At 48.7% G+C, this 27,987-nt stretch overlaps 1 protein-coding gene across 2 annotated transcripts in view; it reads left to right on the top strand.

Annotated features, from left to right (window-relative positions):
• Slc7a1 (solute carrier family 7 member 1) overlaps positions 1-27,987 on the top strand; it is a 70,472-nt gene that overhangs the window by 31,037 nt on the left and 11,448 nt on the right. Inside the window, exons 2-8 of one of the 2 annotated variants that reach the window (XM_075971911.1) lie at positions 1,961-2,049; positions 14,978-15,361; positions 18,971-19,129; positions 21,297-21,471; positions 23,594-23,712; positions 24,277-24,499; positions 26,344-26,483. In XM_075971911.1, the coding sequence (XP_075828026.1) occupies positions 14,992-15,361; positions 18,971-19,129; positions 21,297-21,471; positions 23,594-23,712; positions 24,277-24,499; positions 26,344-26,483 (1,186 nt within the window). In that variant the 5' untranslated portion in view covers positions 1,961-2,049; positions 14,978-14,991. The remainder of the gene's footprint in view (positions 1-1,960; positions 2,050-14,977; positions 15,362-18,970; positions 19,130-21,296; positions 21,472-23,593; positions 23,713-24,276; positions 24,500-26,343; positions 26,484-27,987) is intronic. The other variant, XM_075971921.1, reaches the window with a different exon arrangement.

Raw genomic sequence — 27,987 nt, forward strand, 5'->3', positions numbered from 1 at the left:
GTTTCCAGACTGAAGGACGGAGGGGATTTCCCTGGATACTGAGACCCAGCAATGGCCACCTCTGGGCAGGAAGACTGTGCGAGTCAGTGGTCAGAGCCGACCAGAGAGAGACATGGCAGGTTCTGTGCACTTAGGAACTTAGAGCAGCTGAGCTGGCTGCACAAGATGGATCTAGTGACAGTCAGCATGGAGGGGGAAGGGAGACTTATGAGCCCTCACCCCTAGCTGAGGAGCTATAGATGTCTTCTGGGGGAGGGACTGCCAGTTTTCATTAAAGGTGTGGCTCCTCCTAGGTCAGCCACACTCCAGTACGGGGGTTCTCGATTCCTAATGCTGTGGCCTTTTAATACAGTTTCTCATGTCATGGTGACCCGTAATCATAAAATTACTTTTGTTGCTACTTCATAACTAGTTTTGCTACTGTTGTAAGTCATAATGTAAATATCTGTGTTTTCCGATATACTTAGGGGGCCCCCAAAGTGGTCGAGATCTGAAGGTTGAGAAGCACTGCTCAAGTGGATGGTTCCACACGCAGGAACGTATGGGAAGCGCAAAATGGAACTGATGGGTTATTTAAAAAAAATGGCACAGAGGTCAAGGGTCGGGGGTGGCTCTGGAAGGAGTTAAGAAGAGTTGGAGGTAACTATGATCAAAATACATCGCATGAAATTCTCAAGAAATTTTACAAAAAAAAATGGACCCTTAGCATGCCTGTCAGCATGGTCTCGAGACGGCCAGTGGTCACTAGCTTCCCAGCGCATGGGCTACAGGTTCCAGATGCATTCGCAGAGTCCTGCCGTGCTAATGGGGAAGATCTGACTCCTGACTTAGAAGTTGGGCGGGGCGATCTGCTCGCTAATACTTGAGTACCTAGTTCCCCTGGGCCGGCCAGTTTCCACTCTGTGCGTGACCACATGTTCACAGCCTCCTCATTCCCGGGAACCAGTGTCCACTCTGTGTATGCGTGACCACACGTTCACAGCCTCCTCACCCCCGGGGGCCAGTGTCCACTCTGTGTGTGCGTGACCACACGTTCACAGCCTCCTCACCCCCGGAGACCCCGGGGGATGCAGCTTAAATGCTGCCTGCTTTGCCATAACGTAATTGGTGCTGAATTCTTTGGGTATTAGGTGTATGGTATTTTTTTTTTTTTTTTACTGTTCTGCTTCTAACAAAGGAATTTGCAAGTCTGGAAAATCAGACTGAGTTGGTTGGAGCATTTCTTGGATTAGGAAAAGCGGTCCTAATGAATTTATTCACGATGCATTCCAGGCCACTAATCCCAGTAGGTTCTCCCTGGATTAATGCAGGGCACGCATTTTCTTTCGCTTTAATTTAGCATTAATTGTTTTATATACTATAGCAGAAAAATGTGACCCAAGCAAGCCTCCTAAACAGCTATTTAAGCCTTCCCTCCTCCACCCTTTCTCCTTTCTTTTTCAGCCCTGGGGATCAACCTAGGGCTATTTTGCATGCTACACAAGCACCGTCTACACTCGCAGGCCAGAGTCACCTTCTTTAGATCAGTGCGTTATGTTTCTTTTGGATATGACACCAAAACTCCATGTGGGTTCTGAAATCATATTGTGAGGGCTTTTAAATCCTGAAACACGTGGGTGTTTGCACTTTGGCTTGATCTCTGATTCGCCTATTTACTTTCTTAACTGATACACACAGATTCTTCCTAATGTTGGCATGTTGCAGTATGCCATTTAAAAAACAAATGAGGCTGGAGAGCTGGCTCATCAGTTACAAGCCCTGACTGCTCTTGCAGAGGACACAGGGTGACTCGTGGTCATCCGTGATGTCTCCCGTGCCTAGTCCACTCGGTGTCCATCTCTGGACTCCTTCAGGCGTGGAGCCCTGCTTACCACAGCAGAGCTTCCCTGGCAGCCCCAACTGGGAGGCTCTGGTGCCCAAACTGAGCTGTGTGACGATACTTTTTTCATCTGTCTTGCAGAAGCTTGGAACTACCACAGGCTCCACTGTGACCTCTCGTCCCCAGGCTCCAGTCATCTGCAGTAAGAAGGTTCACGAGTCCCGCTCCAGGTACCGTCTGCCCCTTGGTACCCCTGAACACGAACAGTTTTTGCACTAGACTGTATTATTCGTTTCAACCCAACCTAACCGATGACTGTAGCCCCAAGTTGTCTTTGTGTGTGAATTCGGACATGGACCTCGGATCTTGCTTGTGTAGGATAAACACTCTACCTCTGAACCTTGCACCCAGCCCTATCTTATTTTTAAAATTCCCAACTCTTTTTCAAGCTTGAGAGTTTTGAGTGGAGTTAGGGGTCTGGAGGGTAGAGGTTGAGAAATGAGGGGAAGCAGGGGGAGAAGTGGGGGAGTTGGCCAAGGTTGGCCAGAGAGACTGCCTTTCTTTTCTTTTTAAATAAAAGTAACACACACACACACACACACACACACACAAATGTTTGGGTTCTGCATAGAAAAAGGGTGCCACTGGAAATATACTTTTAAAATCTATTGCTCTAGTCGGGGTGGTGGCACACGCCTTTAATCCCAGCACTAATGAGGCAGAGGCAGGCGGATCTCTGTCAACATGGTCTACATAACGAGTTCCAGGAAAGTCAGGGCTACATAGAGAGGTTCTGCGCTCCCCCAACTAATTAAATAATTAATTAAAATCCAAGTCATTGAGGGGGGAATCTACTGCTCTGTTTTCTGTTGAATTACAAAGATTCACTGGTGTGGAGATTCCGTTCTTGCTGCGTTATCATCAGAAAATCTTGAAGGGTGGAGCTTTCAGTGTGGATAGAGGGCACACAGGGGTAAGGAGGGGTGTGTGTGTGTGTGTGTGTGTGTGAGAGAGAGAGAGAGAGAGAGAGAGAGAGAGAGAGAGAGAGACAGAGAGAGAGACAGAGAGACAGAGAGACAGAGAGAGACAAAGAGAGAGCGCAGCAAACCTCTCTCACACACTCTTACGGTCATTTCTGGCCAATTGCAGTCCTCATTCTGTGCCTCTGTGAAGAATGCACACATAATCAGGTTCAGCAGATCCTCCTTAATCAGAAGGCATTTGTGGGAGACACAGCAGGTGACCTGTGTCACGTGTGAGCCTTGCAGGGAGGATTAAGAAGGGCGGAGGAAGGAGCCGGGGAGCGCGGATCTGTAGGGGAGATTAGGCTACAAGCAATACCTGTGGATGAAGCTGCTGTCGCCTCATTAATAATGTCTTCCTGGCATTAACTCTGTTAATATTAATTCCATTATAATTAATAATCAGACCTTCCTGTCTTGGCCAGACATGGTTATGCCTCCGTCTTCATCGAGGACAGGGAGCTTCATGTAGTCTGAGTCCTGAGCAGGGGAGGGGTTGTCGTATACAGTAGGTGCTCAATAAATACTTGTTGTGCCTAAACAACCACTTGCTTTCTTCCCGCATAGCTAGTGCACTGTGAGGTCAGGGGGGTGTATGGCTCATCTTTTGTAGGTTCTGCAATCCTGGAATGATGATGGCCCAGGGTGGAGACCTTTTTTTTTAGAGACAGGATGGCTCGGAGCTCCAGGCCCCAGACCAGGTTGGTCATCCCTGTCCCTCAAGAGCTAGGATTAAAGGTGTGTGCCACAATGTGCCAGGGACATATTTTTGATGTAACTGTATTTTCTTTTTTTTTGTCAGTGTCATATGTATTTTATATATTTGCAATGTATTGTGGCCAATTTTCTTATGGTGTCGGACTGACTGGGCAGAGCTGCCGGCCAGGCAGGGTGAGGTAGCTAGCTCAGCTTAGAGATCTTTCTGCAGCTTTTCATCAAGTGGGCTATCCCAGCGTGGCAGCTTTGTCCACCAAACCAGCATGGAGGGGCTGCAAAGCAGATAGAGCCCCGAATAACTGACCCGACAGCGGGAGAGACAGCATCACTGTGGGGTTCTAAGGGTCTCTGAGGTCCAGGGCTGCTTCAGGCTGTCCGAGTGGGGATGTGGGAGAGCTCAGCTGGCTGTGCTAGGGTCTCTGGGCCCGTTAGTGTGCTGGCTGGTGGCTCGTTCCAGGATTCGCAGCCTTAGGGGGAACATGGTGGCATCGGCTACTCTTGAGAAATGCCTCAGTTTTTTGGTTGTACGGGAAAACGTGTTCTGGAATCTTAAAGGACTTTCTCATTGCTGTGGCAATCGAGGCGTCCTCAACGTAGGTTGTCTGGTGATGGGGTGGGGGGGAGGGCGACAGTGGTTCTTGGTTAAGACCTACGTGGAAGTATCTGGATTCTGGTTTTAGGAGTTCTTTAAAGGGCTGGGAGTGTAATGCAGCAGTGTGTCCAGCACATTCCATCCCCAGCGCCAAACACCACACACACACACACACACACACACACACCACACTCATACACACACATACCACACACTCATACACACACACACATACCACACCACACACACACACACACATACCACACACACACACACACACACCACACACTCATACACACATACCACACACTCATACACACACACACATACCACACACCACACACACACACATACCACACACACATACACACCACACACACACTACACACTCATACACACGCACCACACACTCATACACACACACACATACCACACACCACACACACATACCACACACCACACACTCATACGCAAGCCTCAGATAGACCTATGGCTTTCTTCTCGGAGGTACAATCGATTGTCAGAAAGAAGGGAGCATTTCACCTAGTTGGGTCTAGAATGTTGTTATGTGAGTGAGGCAGTGGGTCAAGTTCAGGTCCTGGAGTTTGTGCGGTTACCGTGTTACATTAGAACGATGAAAGCAAGCAGCTGACATATCCACTGACCTATGATAAAAATCGTTCTTGGTGGCCACAACACTCTCCCAGGGGGCAGTTAGTTTCATTCCTTTAGAATTCCTCCAGCATTCTGGGTGCCTTTCTCCACCTCCACCTGGCCTCTGTGCTGTTCTCTGATCGTTTAGATAATAATAAACATTCCGATCTTTGAAGACCTTTGTGTAACTGGCCCTTTTCTTCCTGTTCTCTGAAGGAATCTTAGGCAGACCAAGCTTTCTCTATTTGAGGCCTCCCGGGGTGGCCCTGTATGCACACTACACAGGAGGAAGCCTGTGGCAGGGACGCTCTGACTAGAAGATTTTGAAGACTGAGGACAGGCTTGGCCTGAAGGAATATTTCAGAATATAAATTCCGTCCTTTCAGAGTGAGCGTCTGAGGTTTTGGCCACCAGTGAAGTGTGGCTTGGAATAAGACAGGAAGACCTACGACAAAAGGTGGCATTTCCTGTGTAGGGGTTATTTGCGCACGACTTCTGCCTAGATAGTACCCATGGCAACCAGGGGTGTGTGTTTTGTGTACCTGAAGGCTCTTTGAGGAAACAGGGTCGAGAAAACTGGCAGGTAAGTACAGCAGGCTCTAACATTTGTTTATGCAAAGATGCTTTCACCAAACAGATTAAGATACTGTGCAAGGAGGCGTGGAAACACGATGCTGTACCCCAGCAACGGGAAGTCCTTGGACTTGTCATGTTGTGTTGTGCGCCCCCCCCTCAGTGTTTTTCATGACAAATCTGAATTAATCTTCCCCTAAGTCGAGGTATGAATCTCAAGGAGTAAGTCACATGGCCAGGCTAGACTCCTCTAGGGTTTGGTTCAGCCCATCCCTCCCTCCTGTCGCTCCCTGGCTTCTAACCAACACGGCAGTTGTCTGCTGCCCCATGTACCAGCTGCAGTGTGTGTGTGTGTGTGTGTGTGTGTGTGTGTGTGCTGTTTCTCCCTAGTACTGGCTGGAGAGTAAAATTCCCTAGGCCCCTCACAGCCTGCATCACAAAAACGTGTGCTGGGAAATGCCTCCACCCCTCTCTCCACCTCTAGCACAGCAGCCATGAGCTTTTGGCTAATCTAGGAATTATCTGCCCCCCCCAGCCTAATCTTCAGAATTCATGCTGGCTCCTCCAGTACCAGCTTGAGGGAGAGGTGGCTGACTTTTCTGTCTTAATTCTGAAGCTCAAAAGAAATATAGGAAAGCAAAAGCACAGCTGGAGAGGGCAGCCCTGGTCTTTTCTACTCTTGGCTATTTTATAACGCCAATAAAAACGGTTCAATACTAGTAATTTCATATGTGTAGTCAGACTTGTCTTTGGCACTGTCCGCTCCCCAATAACGACACGGAGACTTATTATGAAAGCTCGACCATTAGCTTAGGCTTATTTCTGACTAGCTCTTATTACTTAAATTAACCCATATTTATATTAATCTATGTTTTGTCTCATGACTTTTTGCCCCTGTTCCATCTTGCACCTCCTTTTCCTCTGTCTGCCTGGCGACTCTGCCTTCTTCTTCCCAGAGCTCTCTTTGTCCAGAAGTCCCGCCTATATTTCCTGCCTAACTATTGGCCGTTTAGCTTTTCATTAAACCAATCACGATTACACATCTTCACACAGTGTGAAGGAATAATCCACAACAAATACAGTCCAACCTGACTCTCTGCAAAAGACTGTTTCACTCAGTACATGGCAGTGACTACTAATAATATTGGAAGCGGTCTGTTCCGTGGGGTGTGGAGTGGAGTCTGGTGTGGGGCTACAAGCATTTCGGGGTTAGTTGTAGGGGGTTTCCTTTTGTATTTAATTTTGGAAATTTCCAGACCTGCACAGAGATGGAGAAAAACATAACAGAATCGCACAGACCTAATTACCAGCATTTCCTATGTAGACATGAGATGGGTTGAACCTGTCAGGGATCTTCTAATCTTCCCTTTTCCCTCCTTTCATTAGAGAGATTTCTCCCTCTAATTCAGAAGCATTACACACTTGTTATTGGGGGAACAGTAAAAATTCAGGAAATAAGAGGCCTATAATCCTCTAGAGAGGCAATAGTCTCAATCCTCCTGCCATGAAAAATATATATTCTTCTGTTTTACAGACATAAAATATTTCAAGTGTGTTTGATCTTTCTGATTCTGACTTGTCTGGAGTTCCCTCTACATACATTTTCCAAGCCCCGGTGTCTCTATGATTTCCTATCACAACCCTGGGTGGTTCATGCAGCTGAAACTAGCCACGTTTACCTCCCCCGGAGTCTCCCCCTCTTCACAGCCAGCAGCAGGAGGGGGTGGGTGATACCCTCGAAGTCCTTCTGCTGTGCTTGGAGGGATCAGTTCAGTTCTGCGTTCAGGAACTCGTTTCCCCAATGCCTGTCAGTCATTCTGTGTTTGTAGGTTTCGGATGGGGTGACCCAGTGAGAGCTGTCAGGCAGCAGGAGGCATGTTTGGACAAAGCTGTGTCCGGCAAGGCAGGAAAGAGAAAAGGTTTCACGTGCTTGTCCTGGCTGCTTGGGATTCTAAAGTAGGTTCAGGGTCAGTCGGGCTACATGGCTGGACTCCGATGGACACAAGACAAGTAGGTGCCTGGTGGTGTGACTAGCGTGCCTGAGGCTCTGGGTTTCATCCCCAGCACCAAAGAATAAACAATAACATCAAACCCAAACCGAGTCAAGTTAGCCCTGGCAGAGAACCCGGCTTTGGAAAGCAGGTGACTTGCATTCAGGTCCTGGCCCTGCTACATCTGAGCTATGTGAGTTGAGCAACATAACCTTCGCGGCTCCACCCTTCTCTCCTTATAAGAGGACAGACAGCTGAACTTCTGACTTTAAAGACACGCTGCATGGGCCTGGCCTGGCTCCGGTGTCTCGTCTTGCTTCTTCCTACCAGGCCCCGCTCACCAAGTTGTGTTGTTTTGTTTTTTCTTCAGTTCCCTTGATTACTCCTTTTCTGCAGCTTCTTCTCTTTGTCTGCTTTTGAACCATTGGATTTTGTAGGAGTTCCATGGTTTTTTGTTGCTGTTGTTGTTTTGTTTTTCTATGTTGTTTGTGATGGTGGGAAGACTTGAGGAGGAGTGAGTGAAGTTTCTAGAAGTCCAGGAGGTAAGGTGTGTTCCCTGGTTTGCATGTATATGGGGACCAGCCCAGGTTCGTTAAGGTCGTGCTGACTGAGTAAATGAAAGAGCTGGGAAAGTATTCGCTGGCTAGCCAATCGAAAGTGAAATGGATTTAGGTAAGGTGTGTTCCCTGGTTTGCGTGTATATTGGGACCAGCCCAGGTTCGTTAAGGTCGTGCTGAATGAGTAAACGAACGAGCTGGGAAAGTATTCGCTGGCTACCCAATCGAAAGTGAAATGGATTTTTGCATGGAATCCTCTGCTTTATTATTGTTCCTGGTCCTCTTTCAACATGTTTCTCAAAGGAGCCACAGAAAATTGCTGTCACCGTTCAGGATATCTTGAAGGCCCAGGGAAGTAACGGCCCCCACGTTCCATCTCAGGGGAAGACAGATGAAGTCCACTTAATGGGCATTCCTGCTCCTCGGACCCAGACCCCAGTTACTCCTGCTCCATTGGGACTGCCCCTGGCAGGCTTGGGAGCCTCCTATACCCCGTGCACATAGCTTGTCCCTGTGTGCCCCTGAGAGGATCTATGTCGCTGTTCTGGTTGGTGTCTTCCATACTCGGGGTGGGTCATTTCTGATTTGGGCTATCGGCTTTGAGAAGGCCTGTGTGTGGTGAGGCAGATGGAACCAGTGGGGTCTCTGTGACAAAGCAGGTTCAAACCCCACTGCTGTGAAGAAGCCAGAGCCGACCTCATGGCCTGCCTGTCTTGTGATCAAGATTTCAAAGGAAAACAGGGATACTGATGTGATGATAGAGATTCTAAGGTGGCTTTTAAGAAAAGCACAGTTGACTTTTTACATCGTCCCCCCATGCTTTATCCTGCTGGGGCCTCAGAAGACCTGCATTGCTGAGGCAGGGATAGTGATCTCCATGATTTGTGTGTGTGTGTGTGTGTGTGTGTGTGTGTGTGTGTGTAAACCATGTGCGTGCGAGTGCCTGCGCAGCCGGAAGAGGGCCTTGGGTCCTTAGGGAGCAGGCTGGGTGCCTCTGTCACACCCAGGTTTGTTTGTTTGGGCCTCTGCAAGGTGTATGTGGGCTCTCGATACTGCTCTGCCATCTTGGAGCCATGAGAAAGTCCTTAACTTCTTACATGGCTGAGGCTATGTTAGTGGCTTCTCCCCCCCCACTCCCCCGCCCTCCCACCCCACGTCTGTACCTTGGAGGACAGTTTGTTAGCATGGGGGTGCGAAGTGTCTTCAAAAGGCCTGTGTATTGGGTGGGTCTCATCATTGAGAGGTTATTGGATCTTGAAGCCTCTACTTAACCAATGAATCAGCCCACTGATGTTTCATGATTCAGTGGCATTCTTAGCTGACAGTGGTGTAGGTGGATTTTTCTTTGGGCTGCCAGCTGACAAGAAATGATGTGGAGACTCATTATTAATTATGAAAGCCTGCCCTTTAGCTTAGGCTTGTCCCACTAGCTCTTATAACTTAATTAACCCATTTATATTAATCTATGTTTTGCCTCGTGGCTTTTTACTTCTCTTCCATCTTGCTCCTCCTGTTTCCTCTCCTTCTCTCTCTGCCCAGAAATCCCGCCTAACTCTCCCTGACTAGCTATTGGCCATTCAGCTCTTTATCAAACCAATCAGCCAGTGCCTTGGCAAAGACACAGTAGAAAAGGATTTATTCCATAACACAGGACCTGCTTGGGGAAATGCGACAGGGGCATTCTCCTGGCTGTGTCTCGTCCTGGCTGCATTCTTTGCTCTCTCTCTGGCCCCGAGAGGAGCCTTTTTGCTGTAGCACATGACTGAGATGCTGTGACGTTCCTCCTCAGGTCTGGAGCCAGTGAAGCCAGAGGAAATCTTCCTTCCCTCCTGTTTCTCATAGGTGTTTGTCCCTGGTGGTTCTCCTATGGTTTTTGAAAGTTGTCCCAAGCCATGTCCGGCCCTCGACCCCAGGCCTCTTTCCTGCAGCTCCCCCGCATGACGCGGCTTTAGTTTTAGGATGGGAGGTCTGCCTTTGGCCCCTTTTGAATCAGCAAGAAGATAATGAGGCTCTCGGGCTTTCTGATGGTGTAAGAGGAGGTTGAGGTTAAAGTTATCAAGACCTGGACAACTGTCGGGCACTGCTGGCTGTCACAACAGCATTGTGCCTTACTGTGACAGGCTTGAGAGAGCCATTCTGTGTGTCTTGAGGGCCTCAGGAGAGGGCCACGTCTTAGAACCAAGGCTCCTGTGTGAGGTGAAGGGTCTGACTGGACTTGGAGCCTCTGCTGTGGGTGAGATGGCACATTTCTGGTTCTTCAGGAAAGCAGTGACAGGAGGCACAGCTCAGCCATTTTCTGGATCTGCTCTCCTCTCTCAGGCCCCCTTACGCTATGTGCTAGTTTCTGGAGACATGCAATTTTTAAAGATTCAGTATTCATTTAAATGAGTGTCTGTTTCTGATTACGTGTATGCAATGCTCATGGAGCCCCAGAGAGGGCATCAGATCCCCTGGAACTTGAGTTACAGACAGTTGTGAGCACCATGTGGGTGTTGGGACCAGAACCCCAGTCTTGTGGAAGATGCTTTTATCTGCTGAGTCCTATCTCCAGGCCTGTGTGGTTTTATTTGTTGGGTTTTTGTTTTGTTTTCTTTTAGATAAGGTTTCTCGGTGTAACAGTCCTGGTTGTCCTGGAACTTGACTTGTAGAACAGGTTGACCTCAAACTCACCAAGATCTGCCTGCCTCCCAAGTGCTGGGTTTAAAATTGTGTCACCATCGCCTGGCTTGTGTAATTGTTTTTAAAGGCTACATTGTTTTGTCTAATATTTCTGTAAATTCTTCATGGTTCTTGTTAGGCTGCTGTGTGAGGGGGGATGACGCTTTCTCCTGTCTTTTTCACGTAGTGACATCCAGAATGAAGTGAAATTTCAGTCAGTATTTGTGGCTCTTTCGCGTGTTGATCCATTAGTGCTGTCCACATGTTACGGACGTGGTTTCCATGAATGAAGGTTCTCCTGGGATGTGTGTTAAATGGCTGAGGTGTATCCTCCTGATACCGCTCCTCCCCAGACTCACAGCCTCCCCTCAGACTTGCTCTTTTGTGTTTTGTTCCTGTTGAATCCCCTGGGTCAAGAATCCAGTGCCTTGTGAACACATGAATTCACCACAGACCAGAAGTGAATTCCTTTGATCACTTCTTTGATCATCTTGGCCATGGTCATTGTCTTAGTCAGGATTTCTGTTGCTGTGAAGAGACACCATGGCCACAGCAACTCCCTATAAAGGAAAACATTTAATTGGGGCTTGGTTTACAGTTTCAGAGATTTGGTCCATTATTATCATGAGGGAGACATGGCAGCGTGGAGCTGAGAGTCTTGCATCTTGATCTGCAGGCAGCAAGAAGAGACTGAGGCACACTCTTTCCAACAAGGTCACACCCACTCCAACAAGGCCACACCTCCTAGTAGTGCCTATGGGGCTGTTTTCATCCCAAACCACCATAGTCATGACGACAGTCTTCTTTCCCTTTTCCTTTCTACCTTGAAATCACTTCCCCTCCATAACCTTCTCCTTCATCATGTCACCAATGCTCCTCCTCCACAATGGCCAGCATCCTACAACACTCTTTTTTTTTTTTTGGACCTGGTAGCAGGTCCCTATATTGTGAGCATCCCGCCCTTCATATGAAAGCTCCAAGCCCCCACACACCACGGTCCACCAGGTGCAGGGCTTGGCAAGCTCCTGTGTTGTCTCTAGCGACTGTGTGGTGTGGTTTCTTAAACCCTGAACAAATGCAGACTTTCTTCTGTTCCCCGCGGGAATGGTGGGTTAGTGTGTCACACCAGACAGCAGGCGGGAGCTGGCCGTGAGGGCACAGGCCATTCTGAAAACCCAGAAAGACACGTGTGTTAAGGTTTTAAAGGATGGCATTTGGGGACAGTGTCTAATAGCTTCTTTCTAACCCCTCTCTCCACACACCATCAGACCGGAAGGAATCAGAGATTAAATTTGAGACTAAAAAGGTCATACCCCTCTTAACTCTCCGCTTTGAGATTTAAAATATAGAGCTCAAGGAAATCTTTCTGAAGCCCTGGCCTATTGGATCATTTCACTTCTATTGTTGTTATTGTTATTATTATTATTATTATTATTCAAGGTGAGTTTCTTTGAGTAGCCCTAGCTTGTCCTGGAATTTGCTCTGTAGGCCAGGCTGGCCTTGAACTCACAGAGATCCACCTGTCTCTACCTCCTGAGTGCTGGGATTAAAGGTGTGTGCCACCACAGCCAGTCATTTTACTTCTGTTTTTACTTCTGTTTTTTGAAAGATTTTTTGTTATTGTTTTTAATTGTGTGTAACACACACATACACACTCGTCCACAGGAGGCCAGAGCTATTGGATCCGCTTGAGCACGGAGTCACAGGCATTCGTGATCAGCCTGATGTGAGCAGTGGGAATTGAACTTGGGTCCTCTTGCAAGAGCGGTGCATGTAACCACCGAGCCTGCTCTTCAGCTCTGTTTGACTTTTGTTTGTACTTGGCAATAGCTAGGGTACAGTTTGGAGATAGAGTTTCTGTGGGAAAGGAACACATCGCTCCTAAGGCAAGTGTTCTGTAACAATCAGTACGGAATATGACGGGGCAGAGACTTCACGTTGCAAAGACTCCTATCAATACCTGTAGTAAACATCAGTCGGGATGCTGTGTGCACATCACCCTCCCGCCGGAAACGGCTAGCTTAGTCTAGATCCTGCTTTCCTCACCTGGCGACTTCCTGTGTGAGTCCCAGCGGCAGGAAGTCGGCCTCCGATTTACTGCTGGGATTGCAAATGAATGGATTTCTCTATACAGAGATACCTCATCTCTTCCGCAACTGCTGGTGGTAAGTCCCGCTGCGGAAGCCTCGCCTGAGTGGAAGAGGTGGACCGATGCATCCAAATCACTGACATCATCTTCCTGAGAGTTTTTAAATATCTCTGAAGAGACACAAAGGGTGCTTCTTAAAATAAACCTTGAGTGTAGTGAATTAGTATTGCATCTCTCTCACCCCACAGGGTGGAAATGGACACCTTGCTGTCTCAGTTAGGGAGACAGTTAGTGTCCTCTTCAGCAGCCCACAGCACCTGGCACAGCCTTGCTCCCAGCTGTGCCCCCTCTCACTTCCCTGTCACCAAGAGATACGCCAATGGCAGAGGGCCTTTTTCTTGCATGTGTTTGGGGGGACGTGAGCTACAGCCCTGTGGTTACACTTTCTTACCCTCTTCCCAATGCCTGGAGACCAGGAGGACCTCTCTATCTGGCTAATGATCCTCAGTCTGAAGGCGACTTTGAAGTCCCTGCAGTATAAGTGAGTTGGTTCTTGGAGTGGGTGTTCGCTGGCGTCCTGTCTTTGCTGGTGGAGACCCAGGTAGGTCTGTCTCTAAGTATTTTGCGCCCAGGCTTAGCCAAAAGAGCCGTTTTGTCCTGGTCTGAGGTCTCTGAGTTCACTTTCTACGCTAAGGGAATTATGCAGAAATCCATTCCTGGGGTGTGGCTCTCAAGAGGCGATGTGGGGAAGTTGTACGTTTTACTTTCTTCAACACGCTGGGGCTGGAGTGAGGGGCAGCATGCCGTTTGCCAAAGCTGAACCTTCGCTGTCAATGGCTAACCCAAGCACTTACTCGCCAGTTGATTTTGTCCACGTGCCCGCTGTATGCAGCAGTATCAGGACTCAGTACTTCCTACTTCTCCTGGCACCCAGAGTCTTGGCCTGATGTTCAGGAAGCTTGCTACTTCCCAGGCACGCTGCCCGCTTAGCAGACACCAGCATCCAAAAATAATCCCTTCCTTGTAGACACTGGAAAGCCATTGAACTCTCTTACATGGACTTCACACTCTGGGGTTCTGGGATTTTCCCTCTCTGTGACCTGCCCATCATTTCCTTGAGATTCCGCCCCCACCTAGGTGTCAGGGGCCATCACTTCCTTCCCACCTGCAGGGCTGCCTGGGTCCCAGAAGTGGATCAGAGCACTGGGACCCCTGTGACCTTGTTTGACCCTAGTTACAAGTTATTTTTCCTCATCCAACAGGGGGGATTCCCAGGTCTAACTAAAACTTTTACGGGTCTCGATGATACGATTTTCTACGGAGCCAGCAGATAAAACACAGGAAGAAACAGCCGCAGCGACTTCGTGGCCTGGAGCCTGCGGTGATGTCAGGAGACAGGCACACTATCGCTGCCGTGGGTGGTTAGGAGTAGACTTTTCCAGACCTGAGACTTCTGTTTATTAGCGTCTTACTTCATTGTTGACCTAAATCAGGTCAACAAAAGACCAACTGATGGTCGAGATGAAAGCTGTGAAGGGCAAAAGAAAGAATAACTGTAGTCTTCCGAAGCTGTCCTGGTAGCTCCCCTCTGCACACGCCTGCTGCCGCTGACGTATACTCTTCCCCCCGAAACAGACAGCTTTATGTTTAAAGAAAGACGGTGAAGATAGTTCAGACTTCGCATAAAGCCTGTGCCCGGTTTCTTCTGTTATTTGTTTGTTTGCTTAGTCTACGGGTGGATCCCACGGTCTAGAGCAGTGAAGGCTGCGACCCTTTAATGCATTTGCTCATCATGGTGTGGTGACCCCCAACCATAAAATTATTCCATTGCTACTTCATTGCTGTAATTCTGCTGCCGTTATGAATCGTGATGTAAATACCTGATGTGCAGAATGGCTTGACCCACGGGTGGAGAGCCGCTGAGCTCGGGAGTACTGGCTTGCTCAAGACTTAGGGGTTTTAGTAATTACTCTATAATTTGGTTGTGTTTCATTATAATACAGTATAAGTCACAGCTGAAGTTGGGAGCAGTGTCACTCAGTTAGCTGTCACCTGTACCCATAAGAACTAAAATGAATGTGGAGGCCCCGGCATCTGGGACAGGGCAACTCTGTGTATCTGTGACCCCAAGACCATCCCCATGAAATCTGACGGTTGTTGGTGGAATGCTAAGCTGAAAATGTTGTAGCAGTGATGTTTTTTATAAAGGGCTTCGTCCCTGTGCTCCTTCCTGCAGCAACGTGAGATTGCAGGTGACACGTGGCAGTGGCTGAACCAAAGACTGAGTCTTTCTCTTCTCTGCCAGGTTTGCTCAGCACAATGGATTGCAAAAACCTGCTCGGCCTGGGCCAGCAGATGCTGCGTCGGAAGGTGGTGGACTGCAGTCGGGAGGAGAGCCGCCTGTCCCGCTGCCTCAACACCTTTGACCTGGTAGCTCTTGGGGTAGGCAGCACCTTGGGTGCTGGCGTCTACGTCCTGGCTGGTGCAGTGGCCCGTGAGAATGCTGGTCCCGCCATCGTCATCTCCTTCCTGATCGCTGCCCTGGCTTCGGTGCTGGCTGGCCTGTGCTATGGCGAATTTGGTGCCCGCGTTCCCAAGACAGGCTCAGCCTACCTCTACAGCTACGTGACGGTGGGGGAGCTCTGGGCCTTCATCACCGGCTGGAACCTGATCCTCTCCTACATCATTGGTATGTCCTAGGGTCTCCTCCTGCCTGCAGCCTTTGTCCTCTGACCCCTGTTTGTTACGGATGCTCTCCTCTCCCCCAAAGATTGACTGGGTGTATCTCCAGCGGCCTCCAGCTTGACAGCTGTGTGTGTGCCTCTCGCTTTTAGCAGGGAATAAAGGGTCTTTAGGAGTCACTGTTGTGACGTCACTCATCTGCATCTGTCCTGGTTCACTTTCTGTTGCTGTGACAAACAAGACCAAAAGCAACTTGGGGACACAGGGGCTTATTTCAGCTTACAGATTGCATTCCATCAGTGAGGGAAGTCAGAGCAGGAAGCTGGAGGCAGGGGCTGAAGCAGAGAACCTGGAGGAACGTTACTTACTGGCTTGCCCACTTATGCTACCCAGGACCATCAGCCCTGCGGTGGCTGGCACCCGTAGTCAGCTCATCCTCCATATCCATCATCAACCATGAAAAGCCCCGAAGACTTGCCTACGGGCCATTCTGGTGGAAATGACCCTTTAGTTAAGGCTCTCTCTTCCCCATGACTGCGACTTGTGTGAAGTTGACAAAAAGCTAACCCATGAGGGGGACCAAGCCAGGCCAACTACGACCATCCTTGCTGATCCATTGGATGCATAGGATAATTCTAACTTTAAAACGTAGTGTTGTTTTTGCTAGGCCCCCCTCCCGTCATTGCAGTAAATATATCACCATAGACAACACTTTGGGAGACAGAAAAGTACAAAGAATAGAAACACCCAACCTGATAACGAGCAGAAACAGTATTTACTGAGTATCACTTTGCTCTGGCCATTTTACTGGAGGTGTGTGATGCTAACAGTTAGGGCCTTCCCATTGTTAACAAGTTAGGGTTGAGTAGAGATGCAGGGGCTCGCATATGCTAGACATATGTCCTTCCACTAAGTTATACTCCCAACTCCTAAGTGTGTATGTGTGTGTGGATTCTCTTTATAAATCAAAATATCATAATGGTTTCTCCATGGCAATATTCCATTGACTGCTTCTTCTTGTGTCTATGGGTTTATAAGTACAAGACACCTTACTGCATGACCTTCTGCACTGTTTGGATTATACTTGTTGTTCTCATTAATAATTATACATGTACTTGTAGACACAGCCACAGTTTCTTCCCCTTGAAGCTACTTAAGAAGCAGAAGGTCTAGGTCTAAATTTCTGCCTGTTTTAAACCATTGTTCACTCTGATCCTCCATCCCACCCAGCCTTTCTTCCAAACAGGGTTCCTCTGTAGCTTTGGTGCCTGTCCTGGAGCCAGCGCCATAGACCAGACTGGCCACGAACTCACGGAGATCCACCTGCTTCTGCCTTTCAAGTGCTGGGATTAAAGGCGTGAGCCACCACCGTCCGGCCCACCCAGCCTTTCTTATATATATCACCAAGCGTTAGCATTAAACACAGCCCCTGTGAAATCCCAGTCTACTCCCCTCTCGCAATGAACCCTGGCCATGGTCCTGTCGCTGCCTTCAGGGACCTCCTGGTCCTGTCGGGTTGCATGGGGGATGCCATAGCCAGCTCGTTAGGCTATCACCAATGCTCAGGCGGTTCTTCTCTCTCCTAGCAGCTCCAGTGTCTGCAAGCCAGCAGAGCTCGCTCTAGTGGTTCTAATGTAAAATTCATCATTTTTCTTTTCCTGTTCAGCCTACAGCCTTGCAACCACAGATGCCGCTCACATGGCAACACTTCTCAGTGGGAGCGGAGCTTTTGAAAATAGGCTGTTACGTTTCCAGGCGGTTTACCTGGGCGTAAAACAGCCATGAACTTGAAGTGTTGGTTGCTGTTAGACCAACAAAATCACAGTCTTTCTCGGAGTCCCAGAGTTCTGAGACTCATGAAAACGAGCTGGGAATCCATACTCGGTTTTGCTATTGAGGGAGGAGAGTTTTTCGATTTTAAAGAACGTGACTATGGTTATGCATTTTAAAGTCGTGATTCTGAAATGGGAACAGGGTAGCCTGGGAAGGAAGGCTGGGGTATCCCGCAGTGCAGGGCTTGGAACGTCACTGCAGCAAGCGGCTTCCTTGAGCAGGCAGGGCAGACAGACCATTTTTCTCCATTAGGCTCATAGCCTTCGTGCACAGAATTCCTAATAAGTGGATGAAAAATGAGGTTAAAGTTTTGAGTTGTTGGAAAAACACTTAGCAGGAAAGCAAATAATGAAGTTGAGTCCTTGTGTGTATCCCCCTGCGTTCTATGGTCAATTCAGACCCTAGTCCTGGGCAGGGCCCCTGGAATGAAAGGAAAAGGCCAGGTGCGAATATTGGCTCTCCAGTGCTTAACAGACAGCACCGGAGAGGCAGCGGGCATCTTCAGAATCAAAGAAAGGGAATGAGAGCAGACAGTTCTGCCGGCTGTTGGGGCACAGCCCCCTCGCTCTCTGTAGCTAGGGCACTTGGGTCTGGCTCCTAGAAGTAAGATGAGCCTTCACCGTGGTCTTGCAGTCTGGGGGAAACCAGGACACCTGGGTTCAGGTACAAAGTGGCAGGCTTGGGTGGTATAGGCTTGGCCCAGAGATGATGTCACTTCATCTGTAGACCACCTCTGAGGTGAGTTCTTAGGGCATGGATGCCATTTTCCCTGCTGCCAATGGTTCATGGGAGGACTTCCCGAGCAGTGGTTACCAGACTGCATTAGGAAGTCGGTTTCCTGACTTGTCAGTGTTAGTCCTTTGAGTAAATCAAACGAGCAAATGATGTCAGGCTGCGTCAATTGCGGAGGGCAGTTATTTATTTTATTGTGATATACACATGCACACACATTCACGCTCATACATGCCATGCCGTGTGTTTTACCTGCACATCCAGATGCTTCCCCGCCCATCAGTGTTACATACTAATACGTAGATCATATAACTAAAGTATCAAAATGAATGTGGTATGCTCTTGGGATTTCAGTACTTGGGAAGCTGAGGCAGTTTGAGGCCAGCCTAGGCTGTATGCCCAGACCCTGCCAATCAACGCTCCCCTCGAAAATATAAATATAGTGAAAATACAGGCAGTCCAAGAGCAGACCCTCCACCTAAACTACAATGTCCCCACCTAGAAGCAGCGTCCCACTCCTGTCCCTCAAGGGCAGGGCTGACTGGTCATTGGCTCTCTCCGGCATTGCCACATGCGAAATATTGCTAGACCCTTAAAAGATAAAATTCACAGTGCGACTTCTACTGAATGCACTTTGCTGTCGCTATATTAACACACAGCTGAAAAATCCAAAGTCTGAATTTATGATCAAGATTTACTCTTGTATATCAATGTAGCGCGCGCGCGCGCGTGCGCGTGCGCGCGCACACACACACACACACGCTCACGCTCACGCTCACGCTCACGCACACACCCCTGAAACACAGTATAGATCTTGGCTGAGGATACAATGTACTTCTTTCTGAGCTCCAGCAGCCCCTGTGAGCATCTGGCTTCACCCCCCCCAGGCTGTCCAGCTGCCCCTTCTGTTGTAGCATAGGCTGTGGTTCAGCTTCCGCAGCTCCATGGTGACGTGGCAAGAAGACCCTGAATGGGCGCTGTCACAGCAGACGTGAGGAGGGGCCTCCGCTAACCACCACTCCTCTAATTGTCACCGTGTGTTCTGTGGCAGGTACTTCAAGTGTGGCGAGAGCCTGGAGTGCGACGTTCGACGAGCTCATAGGCAAACCCATTGGACAGTTCTCACGTAATCACATGGCCCTGAATGCCCCCGGGGTGCTGGCCGAAAACCCTGACATATTAGCTGTGATCATAATCCTCATCTTAACAGGTAAAGCCCCATTTTGACAGACAGGCTGTGCTGGGGGCAATGGGTAAAACTCCTGTTGTAAGATTACTTTGTTTCTTACACTTATTTGTCCGTTCATGTATTGGTGATACTAGCGATGGAACCTTCAGCCTCACCAGGCGTGACCAGTGCTGTTACCAACCACCAAGCAAGACTCCAGCCTCTCTTGTTTACTTGCTTGGTCTCTTTGGTGCCTCTCCCAACTTTCTATGGTTTCTTTTGTAATGTATGTAGATAGTTTGGTTTTCTCCCCATCCCCATGGTTGCTTACAGATTATCCCAGGGTTTGCCTGTGTAACAACTGCTGAGGTCTGTGGTGCAGTCTCCGGTGAGGTCTTGTTAGCACTGAAGGCTGTCCCTCCTTTTGACTCAGTGGGTGACCATTTGAATAGTAGTTCGTCTGCCAGGAAAACGTGGGGCAGCGAGCGCCCTCTGGAAGAGGAATGTACGCCTGGGCTCTAAGGCATCTGGCGCGGTTTTACTGACACTTTTGCAACCATGAAAACATCCTGTCACTGTGTAAGTCGCGCTTGCAGAATTTCAAAGTTCCAGGTGCTGCAGGACACCGCCAATGGCAGTTGCTCGCTGGTGACAGTGGTCTGTGTCCCTGATGCTCAGATGAGCATCTTTCTCCACAGAGCATTTGCTAGACCCACACGGAACATAGTTCTCATCAGACGTTAGAAGTTATGAAGTCCTGGATAAATCTTGAAAGCAGCATAGTTTTCCTTCCACACTGCTCAGCCGAAGTCACCTCACGCAGGCCAGCCTTGGCAGTATTCTCGGTCCAGCTGGCAGAAGCAAATATCAGAAAATAGGTTTGCACTACTCTAGTTAGGTTTTTGTTTTCCTGAACACGAGAGGGAGGAACACTGAAGAAAACAACACACAGGAGCCTAGTGGCATGTTCCCCTCTGATTATTGGCTCCTTCAGTATTTCTGAGTTCATCTGATGTGTTCAGTGGCTTTTAATAAATGTGTAGAGGTTGCCAATGGGAAGGGCATGGTCTCAGATCATACTGGTTGGTTCCTGGGTGACATTGGCCCCCTTCTCAGGTCTATCACAAGTTAGCCATGTGATAACTGTCTTTCTATCACTGTAGTTTGCGTCGTCTTAAGAAATAAGGTTTCTTTAGGCTCACAGTGTTTGAGGCTTCAGTTCGGTCAGCTTGCCCCATTATTTCAGGACTGCAGTGTGGAGGAATATTGTTATGGGACCATGAGACTGAGCCAAACTGTTCATTCATGACTGGATAGAGAAAGAAAGGAAGGGGCCCCATCCTGCCCTACATTCTACAATTCCCTTCAAGGGCAGCCTCCATAACTGTGATCTCCCAGTATACCCTACCTTTTGAAAGTGACTCCCAACAGCACCACCTAGTGGAATATACTTTAACTACATGAGCGCTCTGTGTGTGTGTGTGTGTGTGTGTGTGTGTGTGTGTGTGTGTGTGTGTGTAAGAGAGGCACTTAAAATTCCAAACTGTGGGAATCCCAAGGCTGTGAGGATGTTTTGGGGTCACTTGATTATTCTATTTTGTTTTTTAATGTGAGTTTATGAGCTAGAGCTGGTCAAACTTAGACATTATTTTATGTATACTAAGTATGAGGAGGGACCATATATGCTACCAGTTCCTAGAACACGAAAAATGGTCACTGCCATCATGACTGGTATCGCCAAGTAAACCTACATCATTCCTCATCGATAAACCCCTCATCCTACCAAGAAATTGAACCAAATGACGTTTCCTCAGAGAGAATAAATTCCTTTAACTTCCTTGTATTCTCTTTCCCCTGCTTGATGCAAGGATCAAGACTTTGCCCATCCTCCACCAAGGGCTTGCTCGTTGTGGAAGGCTGACTGCCATGGTCCAGACTTCTGCAGACCTTGAGGGCAGCACAGTGCCCTCCTCCAATCCCTAAGGATCAGGAACGCGAGCATCTCACTATCTGTGGTTGTTTCGATTTCCGCTCCTAGAACAACACACACTTCAGCCGTGTTCCCTGAGACTCGGAGATCTTTGGAGGTCCCGCGCCCATTGTCTTCCTCCTCCCCTGTCTTTTTGTCCCCTGTCCCCGCATGAACAGAACTCGTATATGGTACGTGGCCAACACTTCCACACGGCTTTCTGTTTGTGCCTTTTCTTAGGCTTGTTAACTCTTGGTGTCAAAGAGTCAGCCATGGTCAACAAAGTGTTCACCTGCATTAACGTCTTGGTCCTGTGCTTCATCATGGTGTCGGGATTTGTCAAAGGGTCCGTTAAAAACTGGCAGCTCAAGGAGGAGGACTTCTGGAATAGATCCAGCCCTCTCTGTGGGAACAAGTGAGTTTGTTTTATGTGTTCCTTTGGCATGTGACAGTTCTCCGTATTTGGTATTTTGAGTCACATACAGGTGATGCAGTTTGTAGGATAACACATACCTTTAAATATTACATGATTTTAACTTAACTTGTAAAAGTGCTTTGCTTTGTTTTCCTTTTCCAGTGAAGTAGCTGAAGAGTTTTATTTTTAAAAGATAATTGATTAATGTATTTATTTACTGTGTTAACCTAGCCGGCCTCCATCTCCTGGAGATCCACCTGCTTTTGCCTCCCAAGTGCTGGGACCAAAGGTGTTCAGCACCGCCGCGCTACAGTGTTTTCTGCAAGTCCCAGACATTGAGGAAGCAAAGCCCAATAGTTACAGTGTCATTTTAATCTTGGTCAAATTTTCAGCTGCATCTTTGTGTCTCAGGACACTCAAGGGGAAGTTGTCTGTGGTTCTGTTTTTATTAAGGCTAGTGCTGAAATTGCCACGATGAGGGGACTTTTGTGAGACACCGTGGCTTTCCCAGAGAGCGGCTGGCCACCTTGGAAGCCCAGATGTCTTCATTTGCTCTGTCCTGTGTGGTGACGACTCTTGGCGTCCATCACTCCTTAGTGCTGGACGGGGTGTGCGAACATACCCTAGATTTTTCCAGAAGGGAAACTAGAATAAGGTACAGACAGGGTGTGCCCACAGTGTCTGAAGGTGAGCCTGGCACACCTCTTCCACTTCCTCTCCCCGGCCCATCCACATGCTTCTACCCGCTACCCCCGTCTCCATTCTCTGCACCAGAATCCAGTGATTAACCACATGTAGCTACAGAGGAAGCTGGAACGTGCTGCCCGCGCTAGAGATCTGAGCCGTCGTGAACACCAAGTTGGGCACTGGCTACAACCTTTATTACGATTGCAATGGAAATAGGAAGGTGTTGAATTAGATACACAAAACTCCCAGTGCTACTATCCTCTAATGATCAGTTCAAATAAAAGTAGTTTTTTTTTTCCTTTTACAAATTCTGCTGTGGAGAAATGTGGACTTTGACTGCCTCATTCCCAAACATCCTGGAGTCAGTTATATTTACGCCACATTTATTGGTCCACTTGAATTGAGGGTGGAGTGAAGCCAACTCAAAATATGCTTTGAAGCGCCACGGTAGACTTTGGAAACTCTGGAGGTCACATTTCATTGGCTGCTATTTACAGGCGGGAGTGAGACAGCGAGGGCTTTTCTTGTTTCCTGGTGGCGAGTGAGGGCTCACGTTTGTAATTGCAGCTCGCATGGGCTAGCGGCAGTAATTGCGTTTCCCGGTCGTCCCGTCACTGGCCACCGTAGGGATGGTTTACACAGCACCCACGGACCTCCCAGACAGGGTGACATTTGTTGCCTGGGTGGGATTGCTGGGTCACAGGGGACTGCTGCTTTAGGAGCAGCTTTCTACAGGCCAGGCGCCCAGCTCTTCCATTTTCGTAGTCTATAAATGGTCGTAGCTAATTCATTTATTCATTTCCCCCTTTCCAGCTATAGATTTGCATTTTTTCACAATAGCCCTGTGTAGTCACATATGAAGTTGCTTGTCCCTCAGTGACAGCCCCACATCTTCCTCCCAGACTCCCTCACGTGGAGGACCCTCCAGCCATCTTTGTGAGAGCAAACACCCACACTTTATCTGCAGTAATTTCCCCCATTTACACGGGAGTTCAAGGAATGGGGCGGTTGACTGAAAATCAGTTGCCTGTGTAAAACCTTATTTTGTTTAGAAAGGTCTGGTTTTAGACTTAAGCTCTTGGTGCACACGGGGCCTGGGTCAGAGTAGTGTTCCCAGCCGATGGTTTCCTGGGGAGAAGACCGGGAAGAGCTCATACACAGCGTCAAAATTCTCCCGCGTCCCATCAGACTTCTGCCTCTCCCTATCAAAATCTTTACGTAGAAAATGTTTCTGGAAAAGTTAATAGTGTGTGCCATTGGGGCCCTGGGCCCTGGGGAGGAGAGGCCTGCTATCCTCTGAGCGCCCTTATTGGGGGACTGGGGACTGGAGGTTTAAGCACTGTGTTTTTTTTTCAGAGCAGCGCTGTCCCCCAAATGAAGCTGTGCAGCAGGTGTTCTAATCTTTGCGTTTTTTTTCTCTTTCTTTTCCCCGTAGTGACACAAACGTGAAACATGGAGATGGAGGGTTCATGCCCTTTGGGTTCTCTGGCGTCCTGTCAGGGGCAGCGACATGCTTCTATGCCTTCGTGGGCTTCGACTGCATCGCCACCACAGGTATGTGGACTCCCCTCCCGTGGGGCCCTGCTCCTTTGCAGCCACTGCTAGTAATTCCTTTCCTGTTGGCACACTCCACTCGCTGCTCTGGTCCCACAGGAGTAACTGTGTAGGTCTGTCGTTTCCTGCTGATCTCTTCTTACTCTCTCTGCTGCCTTCTGACCTCCCCTAGGAGCAGGGCCTGACAGGAAATTACATCATTGACGTCAGCAGGGCTGTGTCGTTAGCATGGGACAATGACAGTGCGGCTGCAGCCTGATTTCATATCTGCACGCCCAGGCCATTGTAATAACAACGTCCTGGCAGACGGACAAGGTCGGGCTCCCTCGAGCCTCTCAGCTTCTCTCAGCCAAAGGAAACGAGCCTCTCCCTTAGCTGACCTGTGATAGAGAGGTCAGGAACACCCTCTCGGGCTGTGGTTGTGTGGCGGGCGTTACCCAAGGCCCTGCTCTGTCACAGGAAGGGCAGGCTGAGCCCTGTGGGCATGCGCTTTAGTGTGATCATGTAGAGGATGCGACACCTCTTGCTCTGGTTCCCTCACCAACTGACATCTGCTGCTTCCAGGCGAAGAAGTCAAGAACCCCCAGAAGGCCATTCCCGTGGGCATCGTGGCATCGCTCCTCATTTGCTTCGTAGCTTACTTTGGGGTGTCCGCAGCCCTCACGCTCATGATGCCTTACTGCTGTCTTGACACCGACAGCCCACTGCCTGGTGCCTTCAAGTACAGTGGCTGGGAAGGGGCTAAGTATGCAGTGGCCGTCGGCTCCCTTTGCGCACTGTCTGCCAGGTGAGAGCAGCTTCCTGAGTGCTGCCAACCCCAGCACAACCAGTGGTGTGACTTGTGTGTGCGAACCCCAGCATCCCAATGCCAGTGGTGTGGCTTGTGTATACGAACCCCAGCATCCCAATGCCAGTGGTGTGGCTTGTGTATACGAACCCCAGCATCCCAATGCCAGTGGTGTGGCTTGTGTATAGGAACCCCAGCATCCCAATGCCAGTGGTGTGGCTTGTGTATACGAACCCCAGCATCCCAATGCCAGTGGTGTGGCTTGTGTATAGGAACCCCAGCATCCCAATGCCAGTGGTGTGGCTTGTGTATAGGAACCCCAGCATCCCAATGCCAGTGGTGTGGCTTGTGTATAGGAACCCCAGCATCCCAATGCCAGTGGTGTGGCTTGTGTATAGGAACCCCAGCATCCCAATGCCAGTGGTGTGGCTTGTGTATAGGAACCCCAGCATCCCAATGCCAGTGGTGTGGCTTGTGTATACGAACCCCAGCATCCCAATGCCAGTGGTGTGACTTGTGTGTGCGAACCCCAGCATCCCAATGCCAGTGGTGTGGCTTGTGTATACGAACCCCAGCATCCCAATGCCAGTGGTGTGGCTTGTGTATAGGAACCCCAGCATCCCAATGCCAGTGGTGTGGCTTGTGTATAGGAACCCCAGCATCCCAATGCCAGTGGTGTGGCTTGTGTATACGAACCCCAGCATCCCAATGCCAGTGGTGTGACTTGTGTGTGCGAACCCCAGCATCCCAATGCCAGTGGTGTGGCTTGTGTATACGAACCCCAGCATCCCAATGCCAGTGGTGTGGCTTGTGTGTACAAACCTCAGCACCCCAACGCCAATGGTGTGGTTTGTGTGTATGAACTCCAGCACCCTAACGCCAATGGTGTGGTTTGTGTGTATGAACTCCAGCACCCCAACGCCAATGGTACAGCTCATTGTGTATCAGTCCCAGTACTCCAATGCCAATAGTATGGCTTGTGCATTTTGTTGCTATAAGTTACTTGTGTTATTAATACAGGTATTCTCCTTTATCCACGGGGAGCTACACTCTGAGATCTCTAATGGATTCCTGAAACAATAGATCATTCCAAACCCTACATAAATTTGGCACAGTAAGATTGACACCAGTAGCTAAGGGTATAATAGAAACATTATTTTGTAGTGACCTTTAAAAAAAGTAAAACTATCAATTGCATATTTCTGGAATTTTCCATCTAATATTCATAGTGTCATTGACTACAGAAAGTGAAACTCAGTAAGGGGAGGCCACCATACTTTTGCGAAGAACTGGGGCCAACTTTGCATGAAGCTTGGCAAGGAAATGGCTTCCTGCTCCTGACTTTGACCTCTGAACCAGGCCCCCTCTTTGATCGCTGCATTTTTGGCTTCTAGTTTGGCCGTAAGGCAGAAGCTCCTTTAAGTAAAGAGTGGGTGCCTTTTAATGAGGCACATAACCCCCAACCGCAACACGCAGCAAGCAAGGCTCACACGCTTGCAGTGCTTCCCCGCCAGCTTGTGTAAACGGGAACTGTTTGCTAATAATGAGTGGCCTCAGCCAGGAATGATTGAAGGTGTCAGTGCAAGCGCTTCCTCTTGGATGTTGCTCCTGGATTGCACACTCCCTTATGTTAGGTGCTCCTGTTCTTTTCATTGCTCTTACACCTACAGTGTGAGTTCTGTGAGGCGCTGAGTCCCAGAGGCTTGGGTGAGAGGCGTTATGGAGGGTGTGGATCTTGGTGCAGGCAGATACCTCTCCTTGGTGGTGGTCACGCCTGGGTCTTCCGAGGCCTTTTTGGCCAGTGCCGTATTTTTACTCGCGTGTTTTGCCTTTTTCTCACCCAGTCTCCTAGGCTCCATGTTTCCCATGCCCCGAGTTATCTACGCTATGGCTGAGGATGGATTACTGTTTAAATATTTGGCCAGAGTCAATGAGAGGACCAAGACACCAGTGATTGCTACGCTGACCTCGGGCGCCATTGCTGGTAAACACTGGGACACGTTTCCCATTCTGCTGTTTGAGCAGCTAAGTCAGCATTCTTAGGGTGACACCTAGAAGTCTACTCGTCTGCGTGAACTGTGAAAACTGCAGCTCATCCATTAGCGCTTTCGAAACTACAGCTTTTTATACTCAGAACAGGGCTCACTAAAAGATAACTGCCTTTCAAAGAAAATTTTTTTTAGTGTGTGACTGGTGCCCATGGAAGCCAGAGGGGACATCACATCCCCCAGAACTGGAGCTCCAGATGGCTGTGAGCCCCCTGCCAACATGTGTTTGCTGGGAACTGAGCTCAGGTCCTCTACAAGAGCAGCCAATGCTTTTAACTGCCGAGCCAGCTCTCTAGCCCTAGATAACCGTACGTTTGATAAAAGACAAAGAAGGCAGGTTTCCAGAGAATGGGATGGAATTATTCTTAGAGTTTAACTTTTGCTGTGATCTCTGTAGGCAGAGCTCACACACGTATGACTATCCTTTCAAAGACACCTGTCTTCCCTGCCTACTGAGTGTTTCCTTGTGTAGCATTTGGTAGGCTGGCCTTTTGTAGGACTCATGGGTAAGCTCCAGCAGTCTAGTGTCCATGCATCTTAGCTTATAGATTCACTGGAGCATGAATGCCCTGAACAGTCATTTTTTTTTAAGCTTGTACTATCTTTTTCCCAGGGAGCATTTGTAGGGTTTTGCTGTTTGCCCTCAAATAACGATAGAGCCAGAGCAGAGGACGTTTTCTTTGCAATCGTGTTCATCCCCAGGAGTATAGCTGTGATAGATGAACTCTGTAAACTAAAGAACCTTTGGACAATATTGGGGGACCTGAAGGAAGCCCGCGTGCACACTGGCGTGCATCCGGCCGTCTGTTATTTCTTCCTTTCACGACTGAGGTTAGAGCCTCAGTTCAGCTCGAGAAGTGGTGAGCCAGGGTCACACCCAGGAAGGCAGAGCTGCTCCTGATTCCTGTTTGTATCCATGCCAGAAGAAGTTTCCTACAGAACCCTCATGGTACTACACAAGTTGTATCTTAGTGTCGTGTCAAATGGCAACTAGTAAGACCATTGACTATCTGTCTCCATCTGTCCTCTGTGGATTTTCAGGACAGGGTTTCTCTGTGTAGCCTTGGCTGTCCCGGAGCTCACTTTATTGAGCAGGTTGGCCTCGAACTCACAGAGAACCTCCTGTTTCTGCCTCTTGATCACTGGGATTAAAGGCATGTGACACCACCACCTGACTGACAATTGATTAAATTGTCATCTCAAATGAACAAATGATCTACTAGTTTTATTAGTATGTATACCTTAGTAAAGCATTTTAGTTTTGTGACTATTATATTAAAAAAAAGAAAACAAAATCATTTACCAATATTTCTGCATGTAATTATAGCAGTCAGGTTCTGGGCACCAGGTCACATTATGACCTGCAGACTCAGGTAACTGAGTCATTTGTTCAGTTCCCACAGAATTTGATATGGTTTCCTTGCTGTCCTCATAAAAGGA

Source organism: Microtus pennsylvanicus, chromosome 1 (assembly GCF_037038515.1).
Source record: "Microtus pennsylvanicus isolate mMicPen1 chromosome 1, mMicPen1.hap1, whole genome shotgun sequence".
NCBI lineage: Eukaryota > Metazoa > Chordata > Mammalia > Rodentia > Cricetidae > Microtus > Microtus pennsylvanicus.